The sequence below is a fragment of the Bos taurus genome, chromosome 11 (genome assembly GCF_002263795.3).
Source record: "Bos taurus isolate L1 Dominette 01449 registration number 42190680 breed Hereford chromosome 11, ARS-UCD2.0, whole genome shotgun sequence".
Lineage (NCBI taxonomy): Eukaryota > Metazoa > Chordata > Mammalia > Artiodactyla > Bovidae > Bos > Bos taurus.
This window is the reverse complement of record NC_037338.1, coordinates 2,430,189-2,442,483: the sequence shown is the minus strand read 5'-3', so window position 1 is coordinate 2,442,483 and position 12,295 is coordinate 2,430,189. Positions and strand designations below refer to the sequence as shown.

The 12,295-nt window shown below is 48.7% G+C and overlaps 1 protein-coding gene across 2 annotated transcripts in view; it reads right to left on the bottom strand.

The window, feature by feature from the left end:
- Positions 1-8,629, bottom strand: part of NCAPH (non-SMC condensin I complex subunit H) — a 33,442-nt gene extending 24,813 nt beyond the window's left edge. Inside the window, exons 1-3 of one of the 2 annotated variants that reach the window (XM_005212294.4) lie at positions 8,581-8,629; positions 277-520; positions 53-143 (exon numbers count right to left, since the gene is read on the bottom strand). In XM_005212294.4, the coding sequence (XP_005212351.1) occupies positions 53-143; positions 277-520; positions 8,581-8,599 (354 nt within the window). In that variant the 5' untranslated portion in view covers positions 8,600-8,629. 2 annotated transcript variants of the gene reach the window in all.
- Positions 8,630-12,295: the final 3,666 nt, after the last annotated feature.

The following is a 12,295-nucleotide window of genomic DNA, read 5'->3' as shown; positions in this document are numbered from 1 at the left end:
CCTCTCCGACCAGGCTGCGAAATCTTTACTGATTAATCCAGCAGACACTCACATTTTCAGTAGACAGTTTGATACAGGTGGAGTAATGTTCAGTAATCTGTGTGTTTGTAAACTTGGGCATTGTCGCTGAAATTTCAACATTCCTAAAGGAAAAACAAATGAAATGGGCGCTGTTGAGAATCCAGACCTAGAAACCATGAGGTACTGTGGTGATGCAAACCCGCATGACCCATGATGCGGTGGCTGCCACAACGAGGCGGCCCAGTGCCCACTCACCTGCCGGAGGGGGAGGCCAGCAAACGTGGGGAGTCTGTGCTGAACTGCAGGTCAAAGACCCTGGAGCGCCTCCGCTGCAGCTTCTCCTTCTCATCATCATTCTGAGGGAAGTCTTCAAGGACTGGGGTGCCAGGAGTGTTGAGAGGGGCCTTCCGGGGCAGGGCCGTGGGGAACGCCCACTCTGCAGGTGAGGCAGTGCTGTGGTGGCGTCCACGGGGCCCTGAAGGAGAGTTCTTCATTGTGGCTAAGGGTGAGGGAACGAAACACTGGCTCAGGAAACCTTCAGCAGGACACTCCCCATGTCTAAAGGGGGGCCGCAGCCTGTTGCAGGGCGGACACTCACTGAGCATCTCCCACCAAGATCTTTCCCAATTCTAATATTCTGTGGTACAACCTCTATGGGCTTCAGGTGGTGCAGTGGTAAAGAATCTGCCTGTCAGTGCAGGAGACGTGGGTTCAATCCCTGAGCTGGGAAGAACCCTGGAGAAGGAAATGGTAAGCCACTCCAGTCTTCTTACTTGGGAAATCCCATGGACAGAGGAGCCTGGCGGGCTACAGCCCATGGAGTCTCAAAGAGTCAGACACTACTTAACACACACACACACACACACACACACAACCTCTATAGTTCAAGTTACTTGGCGAGTGAGGGGTTTCTGATGCTTCCTGCCAGTCTGGACAAATACCCACTGTGCAGTTACTGTGAACCTAAAGCACCATATGGGATATAAAGGTGGTTAAGAAAAAGTCACTGCCTCTGAGAAGCCCACAAACTAGCAAACAACAGACATGTTCAACCATAATGCCAGGCAAGATAGAGAAGACGAGATGCTGAGATAAGGGTGAGGTACGGGCTATCGTGTCAGACAGACTGGGTTCTAATCCCAGCAGGGAGACAGAAAAAACAATACAAATATGTAAAATAGAGTCACCCAAAGATTACTTACTAACTGCAGAGGGAAAAATGTCTCTTTTCTCTGGGCATGTAGGATCTTAGTTCCCTGACCAGGGACTGAACTTGTGCCCCCTGCAATGAAGTATGCATGTGACAGGGAAGAAAAGTAAATGTGGCAAAGTGTTAACAACTGTTGGGTTTAGGTTGTGAGTGTGAGACTCTACTGTCTTACTCTTTCCATGTCCCTGGTGTGTTTGAACATTTTCATAACAGGAAGTTAGAAAATGGATGGCATGTTAGATGGAGATACAAGCTCTGGAGAAAAGTAAAGCATGGAAAGGGAACAGGACTGGGGAATGGAGGTGGGAGGTCATTTTTAATACAGTGGTCAAGAAATGTTTCAGCGAGAACATCACATCAGAATCAAGACCATGTGGATGTCTGTGGGAGGTCACGTGGAAGCCGGGGGAACAGCGAGTACAGAGGCAGGTACATGCCTGGCACACCCGGGGGCCAGTGTGGTGCAAGAGGGATGTGGGGGAAGTGAGAGAGGTCACAGGGTGTCAGATTTGTGAGGCCTGGTGGCTCAGGAGCACCCAACAGAGTAAGGCTGGGACGACGGGTAGGGGTGTATGAGCCCTACTTATGGGCCACTGTAAAGGCTTGGGCCTTCATGAGAAGGGAAGTGATCGAACATGCTTAGAAAAGGCATAAAGTGATCTAACTTATGCTTCGTGAAGACCCTATGGCTGTTCTGTTGAAAACAGACTGAAAGGACGAGCAGGAAGACCAATTAGCAGGGAACTACCAACAGCCAGGGGGCTCCCCTGCTGGCCCAGTGGCAAAGGGCCCAAGAGGAGCTCCCCCACGTCCAAGGTCAGGGGTGGCGGCCGAGAGGAGCTCCCCTACATCCAAGGTCAGGGGCGGCGGCCGAGAGGAGCTCCCCCACGTCCGAGGTCAGCGGTGGCGGCCGAGAGGAGCTCCCCCATGTCCGAGGTCAGGGGTGGCGGCCAAGAGGAGCTCCCCCATATCCAAGGTCGGGGATGGTGGCCAAGAGGAGCTACCCCACATCCAAGGTAAGGAGCAGCAGCTGTGCTTTGCTGGAGCAGCCATGAAGAGATACCCAACGTCCAAGGTAAGAGAAACCCCAGTAAGATGGCAGGTGCTGAGAGAGGGCATCAGAGGGCAGACAGACTGAAACCACAATTACAGAAAAGTAGCCAATCTGATGACTCGGACCACAGCCTTGTCTCACTCAGTGAAATGAAGCCATGCCGTGTGGGGCCACCCAAGACGGGTGGGTCATGGTGGAGAGGTCTGACAGAATGTGGTTCACTGGAGAAGGGAATGGCAAACCACTTCAGTATTCTTGCCTTGAGTTCAAAACCCCATGAACAGTATGAAAAGGCGAAAAATAGGACACTGAAAGAGAACTCCCCAGGTCAGTAGGTGCCCAATATGCTACTGGAGATCAGTGGAGAAATAACTCCAGAAAGAATGAAGAGACGGAGCCAAAGCAAAAACAACACCCAGTTGTAGATGTGACTGGTGATAGAAGCAAGGTCCGACACTGTCAAGAGCAATATTGCATAGGAATCTGGAATGTTAGGTCCATGAATCAAGGCAAATTGGAAGTGGTCAAACAGGAGATAGCAAGAGTGAACGTCAACATTCTAGGAATCAGCGAATTAAGATGGACTGGAATGGGTGAATTTAACTCAGATGACCACCATATCTACTACTGTGGGCAGGAATCCCTTAGAAGAAATGGAGTGGCCATCATAGGCAACAAGAGTCCAAAATGATGCAGTCTCAAAAACGACAGAATGATCTCTGTTCGTTTCCAAGGCAAACCATTCAATATCACAGTAATCCAAGTCTATGCCCTGACCAGTAACACTGAAGAAGCTGAAGTTGAATGGTTCAATGAAGACCTACAAGACCTTTTAGAACTAACACCCAAAAAAGATGTCCTTTTCATTACAGGGGACTGGAATGCAAAAGTAGGAAGTCAAGAAACACCTGGAGAACAGGCAAATTTGGCCTTGGAGTACGGAGTGAAGCAGGGCAAAGGCTAATAGAATTTTGCCAAGAGAACGCACTGGTCATAGCAAACACCCTCTTCCAACACAAGAGAAGACTCTACACATGGACATCACCAAATGGTCAACACCGAAATCAGACTGATTATATTCTTTGCAGCCAAAGATGGAGAAGCTCTATACAGTCAGCAAAAACAAGATTGGGAGATGACTGTGGCTCAGATCGTGAACTCCTTGTTGCCAAATTCAGACTTAAATTGAAGAAAGTGGGGAAAACCATTAGACCATTCAGGTATGACCTAAATCAAATCCCTTATGAATATACAGTGGAAATGAGAAATAGATTTAAGGGACTAGATCTGATAGAGTGCCTGATGAACTACGGACGGAGGTTCGTAACATTGTACAGGAGACAGGGATCAAGACCATCCCCAAGAAAAAGAAAGGCAAAAAAGCAAAATGGCTGTCTGAGGAGGCCTTACAAATAGCTGTGAAAAGAAGAGAAGCAAAAAGCAAAGGAGAAAAGGAAAGATATACCCATTTGAATGCAGAGTTCCAAAGAATAGCAAGGAGAGATAAGAAAGCCTTCCTCAGCAGACACGAGTTTGATTCCTGGGTCGGGAAGATCCCCTGGAGAAGGAAATGGCAAGCCACTCCAGTATTCTTACCTGGGAAATCCCATGGACAGAGGAGCCTGGTGGGCTATAGTCCATGGGGCTGTAAGAGTCAGGCACAACTGAGCGACTAAACAACCACCAACCCCAGGACAACAGATGCTCGTGGCTCAGACCAGAGAGGGGATGGTGGAGGTGGTAGAAATAGAGAAAGCAAGAAAGAAAAAATAGAAAGAAAGAAAGTGTAGCTGCTCAAATGTATCCAACTCTTTGCAACCCTATAGACTGTAGCCCGCCAGGCTCCTCTGTCCATGGGATTTTCCAGGTAAGAATACCGGAGTGGGTTTCCATTTGCTTCTCCAGGGGATCTTCCGGACTCAGGAATCTAACTCAGGCCTTCCTCATTGCAGGCAGATTCTTTACCGTCTGAGCCACCAGGGAAGCCCGTGGAGGTGGTAAGCAGAGGTCAGACAAGATATAGTCTCAAAGTAGAGCCAAGATGATTTCCTGGTGGATTAAATGTAGGGCATGAGAGGAAACAGAAGAATGAAGAGTAACGACAACACTGCTCTAAACAACTGATGGAAGGGAGTTACCAGGGCCTGAGAGAGTAAGACTAGAGAAGAAGCATATCTGTGGAGAAAGGAGGCAAGGTTGGGGCTCAGTCTGGTGCCTGCTGGGCTTCAGAGGCTTACTAGTCATTCAACGGGGGTAGAGAGTCAGATACTTAAATGTAGAGTTTAGGGAAAAGTTTTGGGCTGGATATATTAATATATATGTGGATGTTGTAAGCACAGAGAGGATACTCAAAGCTACGGGGGATGAGAAGACCAAAAACAGGAGGACAGTTAGAAAAAAGCAAAAGGCTAAGTCCTAGAATACTTCACAGTTTAAAGAGAAGGGAACCACAAGGAATCAGTGAAGAGACGGGTAATGTATGACAAGTGGAGGAGAGGGTGGTGGTCTACAAGTCAGGTGAAGAGAATATTTCAGGGGAGGAAGGAGTAGTGCACTACATCAGATGCGCCTGACAGGTCAATTAAGTGAGGACGGAGAACTGACCATTAGATTTAGCAGCCTAGAAGTTACTGACAAGAGCAGCTTTCCGAGAGTGCCAGGAACAAGGAAAACCATCATCTAAAAGGACGCTGGGTGCAGCAGGGAATACAGCGTGACTGCTGGGCATCTGTAGGGTCCCTGTGAGATGAAGGGTGCAAGGCGGGTGGGGCAGAGTAGGGATTAATCAGAGTTGTGACTTTGTCACAAGCAAGTGTAAAGAGGCAAGAAGAGGGTAAGGGGTTACGGGCATTAAGAAAGAAGTGATTACACTGATTGACCACGGAATGTAAGCTATGTAGGAGGGGAACAAGGGCGTGAGAGAGGTGAGAGACAGGGAAAAGCAGAACACAGGTCTGCTGGGTCAAAGGGCTGTTGGAGTTGGGGAAGGAGGAGTAAGCTGGAGCGACAGGAGTGTTGGAGAGGCAGGGTGCACTGGGATGAGAGTGGCACAGTTCTTGAGAATGATAAGGGCTGCTGCTACTGCTGCCGCTAAGTCAGTTCAGTCGTGTCCGACTCTGTGCGACCCCACGGACGGCAGCCCACCAGGCTCCCCCGTCCCTGGGATTCTCCAGGCAAGAACACTGGAGTGGGTTGCCATTTCCTTCTCCAATGCATGAAAGTGAAAGTGAAAGTGAAGTCACCGAGTCTTGTCCGACTCTTAGTGACCCCATGGACTGCGGCCCAACAGGCTCCTCGGTCCATGGGATTTTTCAGGCAAGAGTGTTGGAGTGGGGTGCCATTGCCTTCTCCGAATGATAAGGTCTAGGGTATGATAAACCCCACTCCAGTGTTCTTGCCTGGAGAATCCCAGGGACGGGGGAGCCTGGTGGGCTGCCGTCTCTGGGGTCGCACAGAGTCAGACACGACTGAAGCGACTTAGCAGCAGCAGCAGCAAGGTATGACAACACGGTGAATGGCCACGGCCGAGGAGAGTAGATCAAGAAACGATCACTGGAAGGGAGAGCTGAAGGAACCTGGGGGCAGTTTTCAGATTTAAGAATCAGAAGACTTGGCTTCAAATTCCAGCTCCATCACTTACTAGCTGGAGAAATTTTAAGTAAATGCTCTAACGGTTTGCTTCCTCATCCTCCAAATGAGAATAAGAATGTATACCTTGGCTGGTTGAGAATTGGTAATGTGAAAAAACTCCCACAATATAGCACAGGTTAGATAAGAACACATTAGTTTCATAAAAACACATTAGTGACACACAACGAACACTAAAAGGCTGCCATGGGCTTCCCTGGTGGCTCAGTGGTAAAGAACCCGCCTGCTGATGGAGGACACAGGTGTGATCCCTGGTTCGGGAGGATCCCAGTGCCGAAGTGAAGCCCAGAGTGGCAGTGAAGCCCCTGTGCCACACCACTGAGCCCTGGCTCTAGGGCCCAGGAGCCACAGCTACTGAGCCCACGCGCCACAACAAAGAGTACCTCCTGCTCGCTGCGAACAGAGAGCCTGTGCAGCAACAAAGACCCAGCACATCCAAAAATAAAATAAATATATAAATTTAAAAGGCTGTCCAAGTAAGAGAAGGAAAAGAATGATGATTGAGGATAAAAGAGAATTAAAAATACAGCTTTATAAGTTTCCCTGATAGCGTCCCACAAGCTAAACAGTATGATTAACAGAACCTTCAGCTGAGGTCAAAACAAAAGAAAAATAAAGTAAAAATAGGAAGGATGCAATAGACATTTTTAGAGGCTAAATCAAGAGGACTTGTGACTACTTGAATGTGGGCACTGCAACCAATGTAAGGAAGGAAGTTGGACCTGAGAAGAAAAACAGATATAGAAAGCACTAAAGGAGCAATCTGTCCAAGAGGGAAACTCAAAATGGAAATTTGAGCCACACCTTATTTCTCAGAATTGTCTTTCCTCAAATTTCTCTCCTTCCCTTTAACATTATACATCCATTCTTTCAACTGATAGTTACTTTGTATATCCACTTCCTCACCTCCTACTCATTTTTCAACCCCTCTGGTGTGGCTCCCATGCCCACCACTTTATGAAAACTGTCTCGTCATCATCACCCACAACTTCCATGTTGCCAAACCCAATGGTCACTTTTCAGGCCTCATCCCACCTGAGAGAGTGCCTGCCTCTGAGATTTCAGAGGCTTCTTGGCTTCTATACCACCATGCTTTTCTGAGTTTTTCCAGCTCTTCCTTTTCTAACAAGCTTCTAAACATTGGTCCCAAGTGTTTTCTCTACAGGGTGTTCCTGATGTTCTCACCTATTTCCATGGTTTTGCCAGCTATACAATGAAAGTGAAAGTGTTGGTCGCTCAGTCGTGTAGCTTAGACTCTTTGTGACCTCAGGGACTGTAGCCCGCCAGGCTCCTCTGTCCATGGGATTCTCCAGGCAAGAATACTGGAATGGGTAGCCATTCTTTTCTCCAGGGGATCTTGCTGATCTAGGGATCTAACCTGCCTCTCCTACATTGCAGGCAGATTCTTTACCATCTAAGCCACCAACAAGCTGGGAGCTATACAGTAATGATGACCAAATTTACTTCTCAGTCCATAGGCCACTTCCCTGAGCAGTCTGTATCACTGCCCCCAGTGTCAAACTCTTATCCAAGTGATTATTGACCCTTTCACCTGACCCACTCAGGTAAGTCACTTGCTGCTGCTGCTGCTGCTAAGTCGCTTCAGTCGTGTCCGACTCTGTGCGACCCCATAGACGGCAGCCCACCAGGCTCTGCCGTTCCTGGGATTCTCCAGGCAAGAACACTGGAGTGGGTTGCCATTGCCTTCTCCATTGTGTGAAAGTAAAAATGAAAGTGAAGTCGCTCAGTCGCGTCCGACTCGTAGCGACCCCATGGGCTGCAGCCTACCAGGCTCCTCCATCCATGGGATTTTCAAGGCAAGAGTACTGGAGTGGCTTGCCATTGCCTTCTCCGGGTAAGTCACTTACCACGTCCAAAAAAAGTAACTCTCAATTTCCAAACCTGGTCACAAGACCTACAAAGCCCCTGCCTACCGGTCGGACGTCACTCGATGTTCAGTTACAATGTCATGGTCCTTGCCCGTGTAAGGCTCTTTCTTGCTTACTCTTTTTGTGTGCTTGCTTCTTCTGCCTGGAACTCGTTTTCCAGAATCTGCTTAAAGATCTCTGAGTTCCTCCCCCGACTCTGCTCTTCTCAAAGTGAGCACTCAGCCTCATCTGTAACTATTTAGTTTCCTCTCTTCCGAACTAAAACACATGCTCTAAGAGGATGGGATCTTATCTATTTTGTTATTTATTGTAATCGATCTCTACATCTGAGAGAGGGTCTGGCCCCATGGGGACACTGGGTACTTGTTGAAAGGATGTAAAAATAAATGCAAGCGTAATAACCATATAGCGGTAACCTCCATACTTCTATGGCCCTGAACAAACGTGCACTCCGGAAAATCTCTTTTTTAACGAATAGACACCACCCAAGGTGTAAGAGCCAGAGGAAAAGGCGTCTGGTATCCCGCTCACAGCCGGAAGTGCAGCCCGGGCCGACGCCGCGTCCTGATTGGCCGGACCTGCCCGCCTGCCCACCCCGCGCCGGCCCTCCTCTCCCAGTCTGCCGGCCTCTCGCTCAGCCCCGGGAAAACAAAACCAGCGACAAGGCCGAGAATAACCGCACTCCACGCTCAGGTCCGCCCGCTTCGCACCGCTTCGCACCGCGCCCTTCCCGCCTAGCCCCCGCCACACAGCCTTACCAGAGCAGGGAGGTCTCATCTTGTCCTCCGCGTCGCCAGAGCTGGTTTTAAATTGCGCGCCGAGACGCCAGGTCGCCGTAACGGCCGTGATGACGCCAACGTGGGCGGGGCCAGAGGCGCGCCTGCGCAGACCGCTTTAGTCCCCCGCGCGGAGAGTTCGCCCAGCGCGTGGAAGTGAGAAATCAGGGTTGAGGGCTCGCGGCTCGAGTCGTGAGGGTGGACCGTAGTGGATCTGTGGAGCACGCCATCCCCCCGAAATAGTATGGAGACTCCATCCTTTCAAGCGCTAGACGCGAAACTGGGTCCTAAGAACCGAGCGTGGAGCTGAGCCGGCGGCACCTCTGATTTCACGAAATTCACTAACGGAGGAGGCAGGTGACCAAGGAAACGAAGGTTGATTTTCCCATTGAGACCTGTGCTGTGAGGGCAGCAGAACACCCACTAAGGAGGCGGGAAGTGATGGACTGGATGTGGGATGGAGGTGAGAGGGAGCGGACACCGGAATGAAGAGCGTTAACAGGCGGGGGAAGAACTGATGCAAAATATTGTGTGTACTTTAATGAAGACTGTCGTTAATATATATTCTTGCGAAAAGATTCCTAGATATCTTATCCCCTGTCAAAAAAGTAAGGTTAAGATTGGAAGTGAGACAGGTGTTTTTGTGCTGCCTGTCTGTTCATTCCATCATTGCATCCAAAGAATTGTATTATGGGAGAAAAGACTGTTCCCCCAAGTGTTCCTAGAGCATCCTATAATTTCTTAACACATTGCATTTTATACAGTGCCTCTTCGCAAGGGTGCTATTGGCATTCAGGGTGAAACAGTTCTTAGCATGTGACACTCTTGCCCTCTCTGTAGGACTGTTCAGTGTCCCTGACACTGAATGCCCTTCAGTCATTTTGGTAACCAAAAAAAGTACTACCCGTTGAAAACGACTTTTTAGGCCGATTTACCTTTTGCACAAACTTGTGCTCCCAGTGACCACCTTCAAATCTTTCGTATAAGGCAGTGTTCGATAGAACAAAGAAAACAAGTTTACCCAGGAACCCAAATCAGCACCCAGGAGCCATCCTGGACACCTCCCTCTCCCTCACTCTATCTGCTCAATCCATTGCTGGACTCTCTTTAGTTGCTAAAAGTCTCTTCAAAACTACATCTCTTTCCATCCGTGTTTCCTTCCTGCTGGCCCACAGCAGCCACAAACCTGCTCAGACCCCCTTCTCCTGGGGCCCAGGGTGGTGTTTCCTAAGTTCAGGATCCTTTTCTTCTTCATCTTCACCCAGTTAACTCCCATCATGTTTCAGCTCACGTCCTCAGGGAGGCCTTCCCTGATACACTCAAGTGTCCTTACCGGAGGCATCAGTAGAACTTGTCACCCTTGTGGATTTTGTTTTCGTGTTTTCCTTCGGCTGCACGGTGCCATGTGCCATGCAGGATCTTAGTTCCCTGACCAGGGATGGAACCCCGTGCCCCCTGCAGTGAAGGCACGGATTCTTATTCACTGGACTTCCGGGAAGTCCCTACCTTTGTTAATTTTACATCTGCTGGGGTGACTCTTTTGTATCTGTCTCCTCCATAGACTGTCATCTCCATGAGGTCAAAGCATACCTTTGTTCACCATTGTTTTCCCAGAGCTTGGTGCTAGCCCTGGACACAGCAAGTGCTTAAATACATATTGAATGAGCAAAGTTGGAAGACAAGTTTAAATCCTGGGGTGGGCATCTTAACCTCTGGGCTACATGTTCTTCCCCATTTATAAAGCAGTGATGCTCATACCCCCCTTTCACTAGGCTTTATGAGGAATTAGATAAAAGATCCTGTGAGCACATGGACTCAGGTTACACTAGGGTCCCAGCTATCGTTCTCTATGTGCATTTGTGACAGGAAGTGGGAATGAGTGTGATTCTCTGGATTCCGTGCATGCACATCTAAGAGCAGGGGGGTTGGGAGGTTGGCAGGTGGCACTGAACCTAGAGCCTCTGAAGAACTGGCTTGGAATGTGTGGCAGGAAGGCTCCTAGCAGACCCATAAAGCTGTTCGCTGGTTATAATGCAGCCTCCTAAGCAGACTGCGTGGGGCTCCACTTGCAGGGAGGCAATGCCAACTCCACCCCCTGCATCTCTGAGCCAGGCCCGCCTGCTGCAGACAGGTCTTGCACCTCCCGTTGTGAATGCCTTCTTTGTTTGGGGGCATTAGGACTACAGCGGGTGCCAAGAGATGGATTCATCAGTGGTGTGCAAAACTCAGCTCTGCTGTCTCCAAGAGTGAAAGTCCCGGGGCCCCTCCCCCACCCCTCATGGCCAGAGCCGGGCTGGAGCCAGTTCCCCTTTCCTATTTTTCACTCCTCACCCAGATTCTGCTTCCTCAAACCGAATGCCAAACAGCCTTAGTTTAGGTGAGGAATAATAGTGTTGTCAGTTGGCTACCTGTACAAGCAATCTTTCAGCTTAAATTTGCCCAGATCTTCCAGCCTGCAGCTGGCTCATATCATAATGTACATAATGTACTTCCTGATATAAACCAAGTCACTGGGGTTCAACACGTAGCTGAAGTGGCTCTGAGCAAATGCCTTTTTCTATGTGGAATGAAATTCCTGACCTAAAGACTGAACGAAGAACCAACAATTTCTATTTTCCAGAATTCCCAGACAATAATATACCACCTTTTATCTTAAAATTAGTATAGTGCTTTTTGCTTTTCAAAACTCTGTAAACCCTACATCTTGATTTATTCCCAAGACTATGCTGGAAGGTGGTAGGATGGGTACTTTCTTTAGCCTCTGCCACTTACGAGCTATGTTACTGGGAGAAGTTGTATCCTCTTAAAAAAAAAATGTACTTGGCTGTGGCACTTGGGTTCTTCGTTGTGGCATGCACGATCTTTAGTTGTGGCACGTGAACTCTTAGGCACAGCACGTGGGATCTAGTTCCCTGACAAGGGATCGAACCTAGGCCCCCTGCATTGAAAGCATTGGGTCTTAACCACTGGACCACCAGGAAAGTCCCTGTGTATTCCTTCTGAGTCTCAGCTTCCTCCTAGGTAAGACGGGGGGTTACAGCACCCACTTCACGGGGTTATAGTGTGAGGATTAAATGAATTACCAGATGTGTCTGGGCCATTGGCAATGCTCAATGAACACTAAGTATTCCCATTATTATAACTGCTGTTGTATCCTGGGTACTAGCCAGATATTGTTTGAGAATAAAACGTAGCTTCCTAAATATCTGGAAGTTTCCCCTTTTATTGTAGAAATATTCCCAGAGCACAACAGCTCTGCTCTTCTCATTACTACTTGTTTTTCCTATACTCTTTCTTACACACTCTGCCGCACCCAAGCTTTGCTGACTATTCCCTTTGTATTCTTCTGCCCACTCGTAACTTCACATTTTCTTCCTTGTCTCCTCCTAGACTAGAAACCACCCAGTCCTAGATCCACCTTCTTTCTACCTGACAGACATAAGCCTTATGGAGTTTATATATATTGCTTGTAGACATTAAGACCTTTCAGTGTGGCTGAATATTTTGGTGTGGGCATCCTGAAAGTATATAACTTGGGTGTTCCTTAAGATTCTGAATTATTTTTTCCTGGCTACTGGCCACGCTGATGGGAAACCACAGGGCAGACTGGCTCAACATACACTGAGAAAGACCAGGAGGCCCTGGATGAAAGAAACAGGCTGATCTGCTGTGTGCTACTGCACCAGATTCCAGTTGA